General features: G+C 34.5%; 3 protein-coding genes across 3 annotated transcripts in view; 1 reads left to right on the top strand and 2 right to left on the bottom strand.

Moving 5' to 3' along the window:
* Positions 1 to 1,853, bottom strand: part of LOC120336759 (HEAT repeat-containing protein 5B-like) — a 36,051-nt gene extending 34,198 nt beyond the window's left edge. Inside the window, exons 1-2 of the mRNA XM_039404514.2 lie at positions 1,520 to 1,853; positions 606 to 817 (exon numbers count right to left, since the gene is read on the bottom strand). Coding sequence (XP_039260448.2) covers positions 606 to 817; positions 1,520 to 1,645 — 338 coding nt within the window. The 5' untranslated portion in view covers positions 1,646 to 1,853. The remainder of the gene's footprint in view (positions 1 to 605; positions 818 to 1,519) is intronic.
* Positions 1,854 to 2,349: 496 nt separating this feature from the next.
* On the top strand, positions 2,350 to 6,098 carry LOC120336803 (uncharacterized). Its single transcript, XM_078109915.1, has 2 exons — positions 2,350 to 3,034; positions 3,982 to 6,098. Exons 1-2 carry the CDS (start codon positions 2,692 to 2,694, stop codon positions 4,755 to 4,757), a joined length of 1,119 nt encoding a protein of 372 aa, XP_077966041.1. The 5' UTR covers positions 2,350 to 2,691; the 3' UTR covers positions 4,758 to 6,098.
* A 638-nt stretch (positions 6,099 to 6,736) lies between these two features.
* On the bottom strand, positions 6,737 to 16,596 carry LOC120336798 (tyrosine-protein kinase yes-like). Its single transcript, XM_039404562.2, has 11 exons — positions 16,311 to 16,596; positions 15,551 to 15,699; positions 14,135 to 14,238; positions 13,426 to 13,572; positions 13,064 to 13,240; positions 12,324 to 12,466; positions 10,164 to 10,289; positions 9,681 to 9,843; positions 9,028 to 9,177; positions 8,591 to 8,736; positions 6,737 to 7,477 (listed from the first exon to the last, which is right to left on the bottom strand). Exons 2-11 carry the CDS (start codon positions 15,577 to 15,579, stop codon positions 7,292 to 7,294), a joined length of 1,371 nt encoding a protein of 456 aa, XP_039260496.2. The 5' UTR covers positions 15,580 to 15,699; positions 16,311 to 16,596; the 3' UTR covers positions 6,737 to 7,291.
* Between the last annotated feature and the right edge of the window lie 4,418 nt (positions 16,597 to 21,014).

Raw genomic sequence — 21,014 nt, 5'->3', positions numbered from 1 at the left:
AGATATTGCATATTGTTATATTGATAAGAACTGAGTTAATACAACAGCTGCAATTGAAGTACTCAAAGATAATGAAATTCGGTAGAAAAAAAGAGGAATAGTTATGTTTTGAGAGTAATTTTCCTATTGGTATTGATTAAATTAGTGGTTCTTAACCTTTGTAAACCTGCCAAACCCCGACGTTATTCTGCAAGCTTTCGTCAAACGTCAGCAATTTGCAACACAAATTGAAAGAATCAACGGTATAATATTCAACCGATATGTTTTTTTCTCTGAATATATATTTCCAAAAAAAAATGCTAGTAACTGGAGGAATTTTCTAGACAAACTTGGAACCACAACGGTCATTGTGACGTAACCTTACATATCAATACACTCCGTCAGAATTCTCCTATTTACGCCACATTGGCGAAAAGATGCTTTTTGTCATAGAACCCCAAAAGTTTGATCGTACCCAGGTCCAGAAACATTATATTAAATATGCCTTACTTGCAGGTCTTCGTCCAAGTTAAGAAAAATATAGACAGTCAACGTCAATTTTTTCCTACTGCCAATTGTAATATTAATTATTCAGAAAAAGAAGATAACGCAAGAATTAGACTCACAATCTGGTAGGCAAATAACTCGGTGAATCATCTCTGCTTCTGATTACTTCGTTGCATTTACTAACAGTCTCATACGATGAATATGTATCTCCAACAGTATATAAAATTGTCAAACATCTACCAATCAGATGTCTCGTTGGAGGTCCAGGTCCAGAAAGTAATTGACTCAAGAGCTGTTCAATTAACTTTGGCTGCTTTTCTTTAATGTCAGCCTGCATATAAAAAAAATTCCTGATATAACTTTGTTAAACTTCCATGTTACAGTGTTATTATTTGTTTATAATATTAGACTTAAAACGTGATCAAATTTGAGATGGCCGCATCAAAAACAAATGCCTTTGCACATAGTGGTGTATAACGTATGGCAGCCATGGCTCATGCCACATGTGCATTTTAATAAGGGCCACAAATAGGCTGGAATTTGTAATCGAAAAACGTTTCAACAAAGTAATTTGAAAATGATTGAAACTGATATATTTACCTAAATAATATATATAATCAATGACGAGCATTTTCAAACTTTGCCATGAGCGCTGATGTTTGGTAACAGAGTCTAATTTACTAAATATTACAGGATATTAGTCTATAACAATTATTTCTTTTAGCATTTTGGAGCACAAATATGTGATATGTATATGTCAAAGACAAGTTAATACAGTGATAAAAAAAAATATTCAATCCTGGCATACATACATCATACAGTCAGTTCAAATACACTTTATAAGACCGAGCTGATTAGTGTTATATCATAAGACCATATCAGCATATGAAAAACAAAATATTAAAACAATAAAGCGGTTTCTCAGTTTCTACAATAAAGCACATTGACTCCAAATATAAAAATGTATTTGATCATCAAAATATTGTAACAATAACCAATTTAATATTATCCAGCATTATATTAGAATTCTAACCTTTTGAGCAGCTCCTAAAACTTTCTCCAGAAATCGCAGCCATTCATAAACAAAGATCGTTTTTTTGTTCTTGGGCACTTGCGATAAGGCCTCTTCATTCAAGAGTAATCCATGTGCCAGTTCCATAATGAGATATTACTGTATTACGCGACTACAGATTAACAAAACATTACCGTACAGAATTATATCAGGATCTACAACAACAATTTGTATTATCTTATCTATGCGATTCAAGAGTCCTGATGTAAATACAGATATCAAAGCCGGAGTCAAAACCCGTGCGCAGACGTACGCTTAACTAGGCGAATCATACATCGCCTACCTCGCTCTCCAAAGTGATTAGAGTCACTTTGTCGCTCTCAAACAACACCAAATGCTGAAATGGGATAGTAAAGAACGAATCTATCACTTTGCAGCCACAAGCTGACGCTGCATAATAAGCCTAACCTGAGCCTAACTAGACTAAGATTCAGATTCAGATATTTATTTTTCGTCGTGCAAAAACATACTACATTTAAACAAATGTTAAAATTGAATAAATTCATTGAAAGAAAAAAGTACAATATTTGAACTGCAATGGACGAGGGGTCGGTCCTATAAAAAGCAACAAAAAAGTTGTTCATTATGATAAATTACTTTTTAATCCTGTATTTGTATTGATTAATTATGTTTTTTGCAATCAAATCAAATCGTTTTTTATTTGTCATTCCGATAAAATATAACAAAATGAAAACAAGAAAAATGAAAAAATATTCGTACAGAATGACGGGATAACCGCGAAATGACCATTCGGTCTACTTGCAATATTATAAATTATGATCAACGACTAACATACCGATTATGATAAATTAGTTTTGTGCATATCGGTTAATATTGTTTATTACAATATTGTTTTATTTTATAAAAATCCAATACAAAAAAATATAAACAACGTCTTGTTGACATTGTTGTTGAAGCGTAAATATATACTACTGTACTAGGTTGAAGCAGTATACAGTAGTTATTTTTCCTAAAAGGTGGATCTGAGTAATCTCCTGGCAAAGTAAATACGGTATGCGGTACTGTACGCGCTTTGCTTGCTGGCAAACGCCTCAACTAGCAGACCAGTGTGATGACCGACTCACTCGGCGCAGACCTTTGGCTGAGTGAGAATTTGAGAATATGAAAGTGGAATGGATCCGATCGGAAAAATTGATGCAATCGAGCTCCAGAATGCCGATATTATAGCAACCTCTAGGTTACGTTCCTCGTCACACATATCTAATGCGGACTTGAAAACGTCATTATATTCTTATCTGAGTGTTGCGACATTTTCCATTGTCGGCTGTATAATCAGAGTCGGTGTGGATTATGGACTTAGTTCGAATACGTACATGCAAATTGAAAGTCCTAACTCCATAATATTTCAATCTTTTTTCGCGAACATGATTGGGAGTTTTATATTGGGATTACTCACTGCTTCAACACTCAAGAACATGTCTGGAATGTTGCCAATTTACACTGGATTATCAACAGGTATGCAGTTATGAAAATACAATGTTTATAAAATTATAAAAAAACAATTCAGCAATCAGTTTCCTTGTACAGAGCCTTATGTCAGGCCTATCGTTCCATGCTGTTCAATTTGCCATTCACAGAGTTACTCAGATTATTTACTAATATTAGATTTTGTGATGATACAATGGTAGCTCAAGTGCCAGATGCTTCACATTAGGTAATAGTGAACAAATGTATTAATATTCAAGTTTGCTAATTTGCCCAAATGTTGGTACCCTCTGTTCCCAAATATTCTATTTGACCTTTTTATTTCAACACAACTATTTTTATTTTTTATGTTAGTTTTTTAGACTTTGACCCGCATTATAAACTGTTTTATTGTAAGGTCCTCTCACAGCTCTCATAACAAGGCATTAATCAAGCACCCACTCATATTTAGGAATATTCTTGTTGGTATTATAAATTCTAGTTAATAAACCATAATGATCCCAGCATGGTGTCAAAAACTAATAGCAAAAATAGAATATTCTGGTCTTTAAGAGGTAGTTGACTTACATTTCCACTGTTTCAAAAAATTAATTAGGGCTGCAAATTAAAGTATTCTCTATCTCTGTGACTTTAGTGTTGATGTTTGATAAACTTTGCTTACCTTAGCCTCAGTTTTTTTGAGTTCCAAGTCAAAGTGGTTTCGATGTTTGCTTCTGTTTATTATTATTTACCTTTCATCTGTTGCTGGGAAATGCTTTATTATAGTCGAAATGAGCTTTATTAGCAGTTGCTTTATTAAAATTTTCATAAACAATTATTTCATCATCTTGATTTCAGAATTCCATACTCTTTTATTCAACTCTGAATTAAAAATTTTTGTGTGTTTGCAAAAATTTTCTCATACATAAGATAAAATTATTTTTTGTCAGATTTACTTTAATTATTGTAATCCTCTTGACTTTTATTTATCAATACAGGTCTATGTGGATCGATCACAACATTTTCAAAGTTTAATCAACAAGTATCTGAAATGATAGTGGGACAAGCGATAACAATTGGGAATCCATATTTCACTGCATTTGCTGCTATCATTCTAGGCATCGCTGCACCAATTTGTTCATTCATATTTGGTCATGACTTATCACTTGAAATTCGAAAAGTGGTTTGCGTAACAGATGGCACAGATTTTTCAAGGCAACGACGGAGTATTAAAGTTTCAAAATCCATTATTTACATATCTATTCCCTTTTTTATAATATCATGGATAACTTTATCAGTATTAGCTATTGTTTACTCACACCACCAGAATATTATATATACATGTCTTTGTGGCGTATTAGCACCTTTTGGTGCAACATTAAGGTTTATTTTGTCAAAACTTAATGTGAATACGAGACCTTGCCTGAAATATGGTTTTTTGAAACGAATGCCTATTGGGACATTTTTGGCGAATTTTATAGGAGCCACTGTTATGGCATTTTTGAATGTCATTCTTGTTTGGACAAATATGTGGTGTCCATGGAAAGCATTTTTCAGGGCACTGCAAAGTGGTTTTTGTGCTTGTCTCACAACCGTTTCAACTTTTGTTTCTGAAATAACTTCTCTTCGCTCTAAGGAAGGAATATTTGTTTCCCACTGCTATGCATTTTTAACAATAGCACTTTGCCAGTTTGTAAGTGGTGTAATAAATGGTCTAAGTTTGGCTGTATATGTGTCTGAAACTAGAACATATAATAGCACATCTTGTTCTTGATAAACGTTTTCTTTTTTCAATTTTACTTACTAATCAAATTGAAATGATATTACTGTATTTTGAGAATGATATTGTTTGTTCATCAATAAAGAATGCCTGCAGTACTTTTGATCACAGCCATAGTGGTAAACAAATCTTGTCATGTGTGGCACATATGTATCCGATGTCTTACACAAAATGATGTGGTGTTCTTCAAGTTGATATTCCTAACTAGCTGATTAATATGTTTTGAATTGTGGAAAACTAACGATACACCAATAACACTATTGTTTTTGAGCAACTGTTGCTTATTATTATACTAGTATCATCTGCCAAGGCTAATTTTATAAGTATGTTATTTTATGAATATTTAATCATTAGATTAATTAAAATCATTATTGCAGGTTATGTGTTGATAATCTGTATTATATTTCACTGATTTAAGTATGGTAAATGAGGTCGCATATGCTGTATTTTATATGGACGCAACCACCTCCAAGCAGTAAAAAACCTCAAAACACAAGCTGTGTATTGTAATTTAATTCATAGGTGCCTGTTAACCTCCTCACATGTTGATCTCTGTATGCGATAGTTTTCTTTCATTTTTAAAATTTAACCCAGCCTGACTATCAGCTTTTATAGAACTGTTTCTTTCTTGTTTTGAGTAGGTATTGAAGTGTTCACTATTGCCTTATTTTTTCACTGTGAATTTATGTATGCAATCGACTACTTTGTGTTCAAGATTATCAGTATCAGCTGGTCTAAGCAAGCGATTGGTACAGAAAATTCAAAAATGATTATTCATTGTAGGACAAAAAAAGTTTTTTACTCATTTGTCATGCATGCCCAGGATGTTAAAATACATGCTACTTTGGTATACGATCTCAGTGGTTTTGTGATCTCGGTGATTTTAGTTAGGGTTGGGAACTGAATTCTATAAAAAATGTATAAGTTATAAGATTGAGCATGTCACTTTGGTAGGTGATTGCTAGCAAGTGAAATCGCATACCAAAAGTCGCACATTTAAAATGTTCAACTACCAATTTGACAATTTAATAAAAGTCCCTAGCTGATCATTGTCAGGCCCTTGTGTGAAAAACTTAATTCTCTGACAAGCGTTTATATTTTTTCTGTGACTTTCTACAGTAGAAGCAGAAATTTTGAATAATTATTTGAAATCCATATTGATTTCGTACTTTTTAGCAATTTAGGGTTTGTTTGAAACTCCTTCATTTTCGTTTATGTTCTATCTATTGATGTCCCCTTTTTTTTAAAGGCCTTAGCAACAGATTGAAAGTAAATATATTGATTTAATGCCAAACGTGTGTTTAATAGAGTTTTTTACTTAATCCTCTACCTTGATGCTATTTTTCTTCTGTTTTATTACATTTTTTTAAACTGGGGTAAACTTGTGGGTACAGTTAACCGGACAAATTAGATTCCTTCGACTTGAGGAGGTACACGCCCTCCCTTGCACCACCTCCTCACAGGGTGAAATTGAATCCTGTGATTTGTGGTCTTCGATGCCAATCGTGAGGTTCAGTTGATACGAAAAAGTGGCCAATCATCGTTTTTTGTGTTAAGCGACACAAGTGAGCTGACTTCAAATTTATATGAACGTGAAGGTAAAATAGTTAATGCGGCCACCGCAATGCCATCAGAATTTTCACCAGATGTATTAATTGAAGGACATTACCTAGTGTCATATAGAGATAGTTCGTGAGTTACGAGAAGCAGGGAAGTTTGAGGTTAAATATTCGGCCGCGAAAATTTAGGAGAAAAAAATATGATAATAAAAGCCTCCTCGTGACTTCTTCCGCTTATAAGAACTGAGAATGTGTAATCGATCTGTCCATTAGTTACCGAAAAAGGCGATATTTCACGATTTAGCAAACAATCCATAGTTCAGCTCGTATCCAAAAAACGCATTTCGGAACAGATTTATTTATCTCCATAATTTATTGAATCGGATTTACGTTGGACCAACTACCATAGTTGTCAACAATCCATAATTGGATTATGTTTGTTTGAGGAAGTCCGACTATGTTCAGAGTAAGACGAAATGTTGCGGAAATATATTTGTTTTTGTGCGTAGCAACAACCTTGAATCGCCTGAAGCAACTTATTTAACTCCTATTTCTACGAAATGTTTCACACAGCATGCACCTTCGTAGATGTTACATGGATAATAGTATTAAATAAGTCGACAAATAAGCAACACACACAAATAAAATTAATAGTAAGCGGAAACAAAGTAACAATATTAAGAAAAAAAAACAATTTAATAATGTGTCAAAATGGGAACATTGTGAAAAACGCTCACATTCTCATTATGAAACTAATCTATTCAGAATTACAAAAATGAACAGTGTATATATATACACGTTATCAAAAATTGGTACTGTGTGTACCAAAATATATGGATATTGAAATTTTGGTGCCAACATTACTCTGCTCCAGTTGAAAATTTCGACTCCTGTTTCGAGTATAAAAAGTTCGAAAATACAAACGCAGCTCTGATAACGACCCTAGCGCTAGATTTATCAGCTCTGCTGTCAATTGTCGTATCCATACTGTGAAACTGGTGGCAGATTAGGTGGTGCCGGACGAGATCTCGCGGTCCGTTGTTGTTTAACACTCAATTGCTTGCATGGCGCATACCTGTCTTTATCGCGTGACTTTGTAGGAATAAGTTTAACGAGTGCTTCATAGTTGTCATCTCGATACTTCACTAATTTGTTCTGCGATAAATATAAAAATACAATTTGAAATTGCGCAAGTATCAATTATTGTTTATGTGAATACTTCAAACACAAAAAATCTAGTACTTAGTTAGCGACATTTTTTCCAGAAATACGTTCTATTGCCATCAAAAATGAATTAGTTTGAAATGTATTTTAACTTTCTAAAATGAATTAACTATCAATTCACGCAAGTCTTCAAAGGGGCTTTTCGATGTTTTAAATTATTATAGACTATCCATTTATATATTATATATATTCTAAATTTTTCGGAGGTTTTCTTACTCCAGATGAAGCAATTGCAACAGCAACTTGCGAAGGTATGATTAAGTAGAGTAGCCGAAGATAAGCAATTAACTAAAATTGTGGAATCGGAGAAAAATGACACCCGATTCTGAACCGATTCAAAGCGTCATGCAGCTCTGATACCGGGTTAGAAAAAACTCTAACTTTTGAATCAATATGAATAACATAATCTTTTTCCACGAAATAGAAAGTTTATTTATGAGCTTTCGTTAGATCATAGTCTAACTTCTTCAGATAAAACAAAATATGGCTGCAAATGATAAAGATTTCGTTCAAAGAGATTATGTTATTCATATTTATCTCTCGTCCAAGCATCCTTGTGGCAACTGACACATACGTTTCCCCAATAGAAAGTAAACAAGGAAAAAGGACTTGCAGTTCAGTATACAATACCCTAGTACACCCCATATTGAATTAATCTCTAGGTTACCCAAATTCTGGCAATAAAAACATCGCCGACCGAGGTCTGAAACTTTCCGACTCCGATTATGAAGAAACAAAAATTAAACTCCTATTCTAATACCTACTCTCCGAATACCAGCAAAAGCAGCCATAGCCTGAAAAACAGTGCATTGTGCAATGCATCTTATGCAAACGGGGCGTCTTTTACCGCACGTTTACACGATATAACACGTCAATCTTAAGCTGATTATCTGCATGTAGGTATAGCCTACTACTTCCAATTTACCTTTCTAGTTCAACGGATGGAATTGTTAGTCATGTAACCAGTAGCCAAACCGAGTTAAACGGTTTCCAGAGACATTTGTATATGTATCTGTCTGTACAGATGCATGACAAAATTGTTACCTTAATCGTACTGAAATCCGGTCTAGTCGTTTCTGAAAACATCCAGCATTGATGCATCAATTCATAAATTTCCATTGGACATGACGTGGGCTTTGAACAGCGAAATCCTTCTTCAACTTCAGATAGTATTCTAGAGGTCAGGTAACCTAAAAATCAAAACACAAAAAATAAAATAGGCGTGTAGCTGTAGTTTTTATGCATTTCTCATTTTTGATTGCAAAAATTAAGAAATAGATTCAACCAGCTTATGAGGATCGTAATCAATTACTTATTCTTCAGTCTGTTTTCAGGAGTCGAACACAATATAAATCAGAGCTTTCCAGACTGTGAGTCGCGACACATTACGACGTCGCTTGTAGTACGATGGTGCGTCGACAACCAAATTTGAAACAATATTTGACAATAGCTAATTGCAGATGTTGAACCACGTCGCGTACCTGCATAAGGTAAAGCTCCACCGGTGAAAAGTTCAATGAGAAAAATTCCAAACGACCAAGCATCGGATGCATGTGAATACCTTCCCTGTTTCGCAGCTTCTAGCGACATCCATCGAAGTCTACTCGTGTGTACAATTGAATAACTATGATCTGTAGATTATGAATAAATTTAGCCTTTGCATGGTATTGAACTTGTCGTGGTTTGTAAACTTCTTGAAGCAATAAATACCTAACAGAAGGATAAATGTTCGAAATACTGATATCACTTCGTTTTATTGTCTGCGTTTTTTTTCGAATTCTCAGTTATAGCTACAGAGAACTAATTTATTTTTCAACGTTTCAACATTGTATATATATTTGAAAATACATTCCAAAATACATTTCTGACCCGCTTATAAATGGTTGACTTGTAAAGTCAGTCGGCCGCTAATGAATCGGTCCAAATGTGTATATTCGCATGTTCCTGATTTAATTCAAAAATAGCCCATTAGAAACAGATGATTAAGTGCCGCTGGCATCAGATTCTCATCAGTATGCTAGGTCTAGAAAAGTGGACCCAATCCAACAACAAAAGTTTCCATATTCGAATGTGGTGAGAATTGAAAATGCAATATTAAATCTTCAGAAGTTATCACCGATGACCAAGATAATACCTGTGTTGAAATCGTGGAAAAATCCATGAGTATCTATTGTTCTCGCATGTTTAAACGAACCAAGCCTGCATTTCAGGTCTGTAGTATTTACGATAACGCTTTTAGCTTTTACGTTTCGGTGAACACATTTCATTTTTTCACAAAAGCTCAAAGCTGATGCTATCTGCAAATATGAGAGAGTTTAGAATGTAACTTTAAACATCTTTTGTATAGTATCTGTATGTAAGTATCAGGATAATTGAACATTTCTGCAGGTAGCTCATTTGTTTGTACCTGAATTCCATCTCGGACAGAATTAAACAAGACCATGCAGAGTACAAACCAAGCGTTTTCAAGGCGTAAAAAAGGAATATCAATATAAAAAGGCAATGGTTGTTAATCGACATACCTTATTCTCGTTAAGGCTCCTTTATTTATTATTTCGTTTGAATATAAATATATAATGGAAAGAATAAATCTTGTTTAACTTTTCTCAAATCTCACCTGTATGCTCACATTTAATTGGTCCATCAGAGTAAATTCAGACCTTCCGTTTTTGAGTAGAAGTCCAATCAGATTTGTATCTCCTGCGTAATCTTGTAAAAGATGAAATGGTGTCGTCTTGGAAATCTGGAATTTCAAAATTCTGTAATATGTTGCTCTTTTTCACTGTTGACAAGTTTTTTTTTACATATTATACCAATTTTGTGGCCCGACCAAATAATTCAACAGATTCTGTACCGCACTCTGTCCGAGGAAACGGTGTGCCGGTAGTATACGCCAGGAGGTTCCATAACGTGGCAATGTGTATATAGCGAAGACGTAAACAGTTTAGCAATTGAACTGCTGAAGATGCATACTATAGAATCTATAGCAGAGATCGGCAAACTGCGGCCCACGGGCAAAATGCGGCCCGCAAACGAATTTTGTGCGGATCATCAACACGAATAAATAACTAACTAATCTATATCACATATGGTAATTTGATAATACCGCATGAAACGCAATAAATAAAATCAGTGCACATCGCTATATCCGATATTCGTACATGTGCCGTGGCTGCCAGTTATTTGGTTCTGGTTAATCTTTGGAGACGCGAAAGATTATTGAATTGAAATCGGCGTAATTGATGAGCACAATTCCAACTCAACCCTAAGAATTATTGAAAAATCAGAATCAGAAAAGTAATTCCATTGTCAGGAGCTGGAGCCACTGGTTAAACTTTGAAGACGCGAAAGATTATTGAATTGAAATCGGCGTAATTGATGAGCACAATTCCAACTCAACCCTAAGAATTATTGAAAAAACAGAATCAGAAAAGTAATTCCATTGTCAGGAGCTGGAGCCACTGTTATTTCTGATAGCTCCGGCTCCAGCTCCATCTATTATGGTCAGATCGGCTCCAGCTCCATCGAAATGTCACGGCTCCAGCTTCAACTGGTTTGTTTATGTTTATTAAATCCTTCAAAATCTACACGCAAATGAAATACTAGATATAGCGAAACTATGACGTAACTCATTACCACTCAAGCGTAGCGAAACAGCCGTAAGCTAACTACATTCAACAACTATGGTTAAACAGCAACCAAAAAAATTGTGGCGCCATTTCAAGTTGTCATCAATGCATTTTTAGATACGATACGCATAGAATACAATGTCTGAGGGAAGAATTTTTTTAGAGCGAACGATTTGCATTTGCACCAAGTATTTTCTCGGTCGCGTCTTGGGTGCAGAGTTCTACTGTGAAATTGTCATACCGGAAACTGTACTTTAACCGAACATTTGTCATACGCACACACAATAGTAAAAGCAGGTATTTCTAACTGAGAAGTTCACAATCTTATGGATATACTTTTGATGTCATAATGCGGCATTTCCTGACTGTCGCCAATTTTATTTTGCGCTCTCATCAGATTGCCTGACAATCGCATATTCTTTGCGCATTAACGCTGATTTAGGTTTCAGACATTGACGTTGGTCCTCCTAATTGTACTGTTGCAAAGGGGTTATTGATACTGGGCGACGACAGCCGCACGTCAAATTATTTTATTGTGATTACCAATTTATTAATTCTAATTCCATTGACGCTTCGTTTATGAGAATATAAGATATCAAACGATAATATACTAACGAGAATATCGGTCGGAGACCGAAGACTTATCGATCAAAACTGCGGTTTCGATTCATGACTCTATAGTGACACCGCGTGTTCCATCACTATATAATTAATAACTCGCTAATTATACGACATTATTCGTCCAAAATCAATAGGCTTCTGGTCCGAGATATGATGAATGCACATGCAAAATTTGGAGCAGATTCAACCTCGCCTTCGTGAGATAGCGCGTTCATCAAACAGACAGACAGACAAATAACTATCAACATACTTAGCGATCTTAAGATCGATAAGTAATTAACCCTTATTTAAACAGTCCGCCCGTCTCTTAAAAGATATTTTTGTGATCAAGCACATGGATTTAGATCTCTATAATTCGTTATATATTCTGGCTGCATAAAACATATACATATCATGTTGCCAACCCCATTCGTCATAATACGATCACTACCTACCGTCAGAAATTGTTTGATGACCTATTTGTTACTGTTAGTGACATAAGCCAATTTAAATCAATGAATACATGTAAGAATAAAACAATGACTCACCACTCCACGCATTTTGACAATGTTTTCATGACAAAGGCATTTTAGCATGTTTGCCTCATGCATTAAAATATGTTTCGATTCCTGTGAATCACCAACCGCAATTTTTGCTACGATTTTTACCGTGTCGTGCAATCCTAAGTGACCTGGAAAATAGAATATTGCAATATTCAGTTACTTTTTTGAAAATTAGACTAAAATAGAATATTGCAATATTAAGTTACTTTTTTGAAATTTAGACTAAAATAGAATATTGCAATATTCAGTTACTTTTTTAAACTTAGACTAAATATTAAATTCGAATTAACTCACATACAAGATAAGTGAGAAGAAGTGCCTAAATTTTTTCTCCCATTTAATACCCGAGCGAATTATTTTGGTTAATTCATACAGTACCGTCGGTACTCCCGTAGTATGTGAACCAGGTTAGGGTTAGGCCATAACTTTATTCCAATTTTTCTTATTTTAGTTCTATTACGAGTTCAGGGACTGCATGTGTTAGCCAAGTGATTATACCCCCTGCCCATAGGTTTCCGTCCTTTTACACAACTTGATGTGAAGTAGGCAAACAATATTAGTCACCTCCATATTGGTACACAAACTTCTGAAGCGCCGTAATGTCTACTGCGCATTCATTGCAGTGTTAATGAAAATGCAAACAAATACGGTTTTAACGATCAAAATGGATGAATGAATTCGCTCCAAGTGGAGAATCTTGTCTACATTGGTATTATTCAACTCACCTTTCCAGACCGCGCACACAGATGAAGATGATATTAAAGATTCCTTGTGAAACGTTTGATGAAGAGGAAGTTCAGTTGCGATTTCGTATAAATCATATTCATCCTCGTCTTTATCAGGAAGCAAAACCTCCCTCGGACACGGTTCTTTTATTGTGAATGTTACGGTTTTAGGATGTGCTGGAGTGTGAATATAAAATCGGTTATAACATTCAAAATATTTCACTGATTTTCATCATATCATTTTACCTATTTTTATGTTATTTCAATATATATTAATTTTATTACGGTGACATTCTCGGAACCCACATCCAATTGGTGAAAATATTTCTTGGTCTATGTTATAAGATTGTATTCATGTATACCTTTATAGTAATCAATCAGTTTAGGAATAGAGTCGAATTCAGTGTCCTCGTCAAAATAATATCCACCTTTCGGATTTTTGTAAATGAGATAATGGCCTACGCTGCATCCACCGTCTACCCAATCCAAAACTGATAATGTCCAATTGCCTACATATGTCAAAATATATATAAAAAAAAGAAGACATAATGACGTTACAGTACTGAACGAATCTAGGAGGCAACCGGTGGAAAATACCCAACAGATAATGAGATCATTAAAATTGTTAGCACACTCAAAATGGTAACGTGAGATAAAAGATACTGTAGTCGGGGAATGTGTTGATTTGAAAATGAGTGCCAGGCTGCAGCCAGGCTGACAAAAGGATAATGCGGAATGGAAAATGACAAGCTGCAATAGAGTTAGTGTTGCAATGAGTCTAAGGCGATGAATCACACGAATGATTGTATAACTTTTACTAACATCACAATGTATTATTGCATAACTATTTTTAACCATGCAGCTACAACAACCGTATTCATAGATTTGAATAGATGTCTTAGACAAAGAGGTACATTCTACATTTCCTGTTTAATGAAATTTTCAGTTTCTATACTAAAAATTGAAATATATTCCCCAGCTGCACTTGTGTTGGTGTAAATATCCCACGCATTTAAATGCTTGATGTTATGTGATATCTGAGATAAATATAGCAACTGATACACTATTTACCTTGTCTTGATTTACTTTCCCGAACAAGGAAACATCCTTCATTCTCTCCTCGGTCCATCAGATTTTCTTCTGCTTCTTGTCTATTAATCTTGCCGTAATACCAGCTGAAATGTACAAATAAATATGAAGCACGAGGAATATAAGCATGAAATTCGGAAATATTATTATAGCGTGGTTAACCATTCGCAAACAACATAGATATCCAAGACCATAGAACACACTACATCTTGGATAAATTAATTATTAACTGGATACTTTTTTGGTATGGTATATGCCATGGTATATATACATATTGGCGTGTGAACTGTGAAAGCGGTCTCCAATGAATATTAAATTACCACAAAAATAAACCGAAATGATTCAATGCATCAATATATTTTGATTGGGTTTGATCAAGTTAAAATCTTGGCCGGGTCACCCTCTTTCCAACGAAATTTATATGCCAAAAGATATTTAGAACAAAATTACATTTTTGTCTCAAACTGAATGAAATGCTTTCAGTTTGCTAATCGTTGGCTAATCGTGATTCAATTTTCAATGTTATTTTTAATATCAAAACCTCGTAAAATATATAGAACTAACTCAAATGAATTTCTGCGCATTTGCATAAATGCAACACCGTGTTGGTAAACCAGCAATGGGATACGTTTGCACGAACCCAGCCAGCGTTAAGCTGTATCAATTACGATAAATTTATTAAATACTCAACAATTTTTTTAAATATATTTTCAGCTATTTATTTTGATTACCACCGACATTTATGAATTCGAAACAGATTTTATTGAAATCGATTTTAATGAGGTATATTTTTCCTCGACATATTTCTTTATTTTCCATAATAATAATCCTGCTGCTGTGTACATATATAAATAATTTGTCGTCTTGTTCTATGTCAGTTTGTAAAACATAAACAGATATTTTTATATATCGGATAAACCGTATTTGACGATTACGTCTTGTTCTATTTCTTAATCCAAGAATATTGGGTTCTGAATAACTTGACTTAATAATTTTCTCTGGACAATAAAAATATTCACGCATGAGAGTTTCCAATTTAGAAATCACTTTTGGTAATATTAGGTTCGTGGAAATTATATTAATATAGCGTACACCCTATTTTTAACACAACTGAATTGATCAGTAGCTTCAAAGTAACTATAACAAAAACAAATTATCACGTTATTAAATATGGGAATAGGAACTTGACCATTGCGATTTAATTCTATATTTCAGAGATATATCATATACACTTGCTTTGTTGATTTTCAAATAAAGGTAAAAACAGAATAGCATTTCAAACAAAATGTAATTTTATCAGCAGATTTACCCAGTAGAACAAAAGGAGGCATTATCAAGTATAAGATGTTATAAGAAATGAAGTTATTTTCTTTCCCCAACAATAACAAGTTTACTTACGCATATTGAAATAGATTAGTCGTATCCATGGCACTCTATTCCTTCTGTTGAGTTGAATGCTGCTTCTACTTAAACAATTGAATCAAAACTTCAATCGAATTTTATGCGAATCCAACAACCCTGATATTTAATAGGATGCCAGTTGGTTTCTGAATGACAGCACAATAATAATATCGGTCAAACGTTGAACAATATTTAGTATTCAAAGAGAAGCGGGGGAGGAAAATTATAGTGTAACATTGTTTCTAGGATGACGTCATAGTATTTTACGAGGAAGTGCAGTCTTGATATATCAGCAACTGGAGTATAATTCATTGGCATTAGTATGCGACTAATAAATATAGATTCCAAATATGACTGCGTCATCAATAAAACATTGGCCAATTATTATTCATGTTCCACTCTTTATTGGCAAATCTAGTCAATGGTGTCTTAAAAATATGTTCATCTTTATATATCGCGACCAAATTTAGCAAACCAATTTAACCAGGGTTCCTAACTGGGGGAATATTTACTACATAGGGGGTAAATAAATGTGAACAGCCTTGGGGGTACATTGAGCAATCAATAATTCCACCTTTCTTTACTACACGAATAGGCTGTCGGTTTCCTACCATTGCAAGATCAATTGTGACATATCTGATTGCAAAATTGCTCGGAGTAAATTGGGTGATAACGTTATCATGGTCTCCCCACAGAAAGGACTGTCTGATTGATGGTTATGAATAAAAGCAAAATTGCATATGGTTATGTGTTTTACCTGTAATTATATGGATCCAACCCAATCAATATTAGACATCTACATTCACAACACTCAACACTACATTGAAATTCCCTATATGCAAAGTCCTTTTTGTTCCATAACAAAGGAATTTGAAGAATCAAAAATTTGAAGGATATTCAATTATTATTGGAATTTGCAAATAGGCAAATCCTTGGCTTAAAGAAAATACCTATATTTCACTATCTAGCATTACATGAAGAATGAAAAATCTAAAAATAATTGGAGAAAATTTTCTTATTGGAATATGTGCAAATGGGCAAATCCCGACTCAAATGAAATCATATCTAACGAGTGACGTAAATAATATGAATCATATAAATTTTGGCAATCTAGCTTTGTAGAAATTGATAATAACTCGTCAGATGTGATGCTGGCCAAACATTGCAGAGATGATTCAGAACAGTTTCGCGTTAGTACTAATGCGAATGCCAAGTTCCTTGTAACTATATAGATATAAATATGACTAAGCACATGCTATACATCTAACGATTAAGTGAGTGAAAGGAATTACTTCATTACTATTTTGAATGGCAGAAGCAGAATTTTCCCCATCAGAAGACTATATTAATCACTCGGAATATTTGCAACGAAGCAATCGTCATCATCACCAATTTCAGTCCGCGACAAGTGCAAATTGCTTGTTGGGACATAAACAAAACTAAATCTTGGTGAAATGTAGTTTTCCGTCACGATGCCCTGTAAGACCATTTACTTTATTTTCTTACTGATATAATTCCATTTTATACAATTATATAGTTTTAACACATTTGCATAATGCGATTTCGTATGCTGATATTTTAAAATAGCCTCGCTATAAAAATACTTGCAGATGTGGCGTTTCTGAATATCTTTTCTTCATAAACAAGTTTGTGAACCCCTTTAAATTCATACTTGCATCCACCAGTATTGTTTTAAACATGTGAACTAGACAATCTACAGTACATAACACTCGCTGACTTATGTATCACCTTAATGATTCATAAAACAACATTTTTCAGCAATTCAACAGAGTTCACTATCTCTGCAGCTTCAACTCAGTGTTATATATTATTATCCTTGTGCTATTTGATTCTGTAATAATCAATAATGTTTGTCAGTCTTTATTATACAGAATATTTGCATAACAAATAAAACACTGATCGTTTAAGTAAGTGTTTGTAAACCAGACAAAACTACACTATAATTCAATGGCATTTGTCGATATTTATTAGGCAGAGGTTCTACACCAGCGTTTAACTACACCAGGGTCGTCCAACCCTGGCCCGCGGGCCATATGTGGCCCGCGCTGTATTTTTCAGAATTAAAAAAAAAATTGAATGAAATTATTTTTCGATTGATGTAGTATACAAAGATGGGATACAGACGATTCGTTCATTTTCATGAAATGCGCACTGCCAGCCCTTTCAAACGAGCCATGAGTGCCATTTTGAATCGAAACCAACTGGGAGGAGATGTCGATACATAAAGATGCCATAGTCGCTTACTCACTTGGTTTTTTACTACTCAATATGATGTTATCGCAAAATAATCAAAGTCATTCTCAGATTGAGAATTCGTTAATATTATGTATTGTTCGGGTTGACAATGTTTTACGTCCGGAAATAAAAGACATGTTTGCAACAATAGCCTGTCAAGACCCACCATAACTCGTTGTGTTGAAGAGCTTGGGGACTCTATAGGAGAAATTTTCAATTGCTAAAGCAAAAAGCGCTTGACAAAAGCACTGACATAAAGTTTACTACTCAGGTGGCGACTTGGCGATCTTCTTTCGGGAAGTTAGTGACAGAATGATGATTTGAAATTACCGAGGAGCTCGCAGCCATTTTTCCTGTTAATGATACGGCTGGAGGCGTTGATTTGTTAGGAGCTGTTATAAAAATGATCAAGCGTCTTGGTTTGTCTTTGGCGAAACTTTCGAGAATAACCATTGATGGCGCCATATCAATAGTTGGGAAACAACAGTTTTATTGTTCTAATAATTGTGAAAGTTGTTTCGGTGTGAGGTTATTGTTTGATTTTTCATTAGCCTGTATAGCAAAACTAGAACATAACTACCATGTTGAGTGGCCCGCGCAATTATTAGTAAATTACATGTGGTCCTTCGGCAAAAAAGGTTGGACGACCTTGCTCTATACCTTTCTATCTTTCACTCAAACTCTGGTACACCCCAATCATCTTACAACTCTAATCGGTCAAAATCACAATGTTGAGAAGATATACAACTATGAGCGACAAACTATTTGTACTGCTGGGCCAACTATACACATTTCTGGTAGCGTGCGGGCCACAGTAATTACCTATAAACAATCTTCTCATTGAAATTTCATATTATGACTCACTCGCGACTAGTTTGGCTGATCAAGCAAATAGGTTTCGAATAATACTCAACTAAGAAATATTTCGCCGCCCAAGCACTTTGGAATGTTCCAATCTCATTGCCAATTTTTTTAAGTTTTCTAATATTTTGTTGCTGAATTATGAATATCAAAATCAACTAAACTCAAAACTGACAATTACAACCAACGGTAAACGTCATACAACAGACATATTTCTTCGCTTATAAACAAGCATCGTACGACGGCCATTGTTACAACATAAATCCATGCGCAAATCTAATAAATTTATGAGCAAGGTTTGTTTTTAAAGTGAGGTCGTTTGAAGACCATAAAAACCTTATACGCGGCTACTGTTATGTATACATGTTCATACCGACAGTACACATAATTAACTTAACTCTACTGCTGTCGTCGTATTTCATCATCTACAATGCGAGGAGTGCCCTTGTTCGTGGTGCCGTCTCCCGCATTTTTAATTGAGTTTCCTCTTATTATTTTCATGGAAGTAAAAAAAACTTGTTCAGAAAAGTGTATTATAGACATGGGACATAGGGACATATAGACATAGAAATGGGAACCATTTCATGTGCAAGACTGTATAATTCAGGACCTTCTAGTAGTGCCACCCAGAATTCGTTGTGGTTATTCAATGTTCCGTGATCTGCCTTTTTTGCAATTTAGATCACAATTCGAGAAGTTCATTGCTTGACGAGCACTTTTGTAAACACATAAAATTCTTAATTGGTAGTATTCCATTCTTTTCATGGAGTTGTTAAGTTTGTGCAAACGCCTCTCTGAATGACGTTGTACAACGGATGAGAAACTGAATTCGTAACCGTATGCTACACTATTTGAATTAAACGATCACAGAACGTAATGAAAGATAAGCGAAAGCCAGGTTGTTTGTATTCTTGTTGTAGTTAAATCAGAATGAATATTATCATATAAAAATGGGATGCTAGACACATGATGTCTCAATGTAATAATTGCTAACGATAACCAACTCATCATTTTATCTAACAATATACTTACTACACGAGGGGGAGCGTTTCTAATTATTACTCCAAAAATACTTATTATTCGAATTCACTTTCGATTTTTAAATAGGCCTACTCTAATCTTAATGGATAAAATATCAAAAACCAAAGCACGTACAACCTCATAGAGTCCCATAATATTCCGAAACAAAATTTAATATTAAGTTATTATTCCTAAAACCATTGTTCTTTTTGTACCTGACGGATAGATTTTATTTTTTCCAAATCCTTATTCTTGCGAGTAAAACCGCCCTTACTATCCAACAGTTTGGACTGGAAAGTTGTTTCTTGTTATAAGAATATAAGATAATCGTATGCATATTGACGCTTTTAGGAAAGAAGGCTCAGATCAAAGTAACATGACCTTCACAGTGACGGCATTCATGCAAAATAGAAGCACATTGCATTGCTCAACTTTCTTCTAAAGATATTTCCATCAGTCAAGACAATACTTCGACCCTTGATTGTCGTTACAATGCTCTGGCACTGCTCAAACGCATTTTGATTGTTTACCCTCATCAATATTTCAGCCAAACTCGATTGTGGACGTCCAACCTGTAATAATACGCAAAAAACACAAACGAAACCTCAAAGTTTACAGATATAAGTTTAAAATAATATTTGCAATATTAACAGAGATAAGACGACAAACACTACTCGTCATAACCAAACCAAACAAACTGTCTCAAGATGTGGATGGATACAATGTATATATTTGAGTCGTGGGTCTGTGCCCGTCTTTGCAATTTGTTGTGTATTAATCAAACTACTCCGCGCTCAATTTTACTTATGTCAGAAATGGTTTGACTACCAAGTACCAATAAGATTTACTATATACAAAATGGTAAATATGCGCAAGAAGGTTCTAGAGCAGCGCTTTTCCGTTTACCTACAAGATCATAATTTTCGAAACTTTCAGTGGTTATAGATTGTTGCTGTCGCTAGTAGGCTATTATTTTTACTTATTTAGAAAAAAAAATTTCACTTTAAGTTTTGGTTGGTGACGTCATCAAAAGTGGAAAATTCGCACCGTGCTGCCGTGGTTTTGTGATTGGATTTCAGCAATCTCGTCATTCTACCGGTACTGTAAAGTTTCGCAGTCATCCTATTAGCAGCAAAAAGGCTAGACAGAGAAAATATGACAAAAACCCAATTTAGGCATTCCATATCAAAAATGTTGATATTTTTTCATTACATTTCCACTTTTTGCAGTAGTTTATGAGGGAAAAACAAAGATTAAGTTTAGATATCAATATTCATGAATATATCGCACTTAAACAAGTAGTTGTGAGCATTACGCCACTGCA

Source organism: Styela clava, chromosome 2 (assembly GCF_964204865.1).
Source record: "Styela clava chromosome 2, kaStyClav1.hap1.2, whole genome shotgun sequence".
NCBI classification, from domain to species: domain Eukaryota; kingdom Metazoa; phylum Chordata; class Ascidiacea; order Stolidobranchia; family Styelidae; genus Styela; species Styela clava.
Note: the sequence above shows the minus strand (reverse complement) of the source record. Positions and strands in the feature narration are given on the sequence as shown.

Excerpts from the sequence above, each read along its gene's own strand:
- LOC120336803 (XM_078109915.1), top strand. The coding sequence starts at position 2,692 with ATGGATCCGATCGGAAAAATTGATGCAATCGAGCTCCAGAATGCCGAT. Across the intron at positions 3,035-3,981 it reads TTACACTGGATTATCAACAG|GTCTATGTGGATCGATCACA; the intron begins GTATGCAGTTAT and ends TTATCAATACAG.
- LOC120336798 (XM_039404562.2), bottom strand. The coding sequence starts at position 15,579 with ATGGATACGACTAATCTATTTCAATATGC. Across the intron at positions 10,290-12,323 it reads TTGTCAAAATGCGTGGAGTG|ATTTCCAAGACGACACCATT; the intron begins GTGAGTCATTGT and ends TTGAAATTCCAG. Across the intron at positions 8,737-9,027 it reads TGGAGCTTTACCTTATGCAG|GTTACCTGACCTCTAGAATA; the intron begins GTACGCGACGTG and ends TTTGATTTTTAG.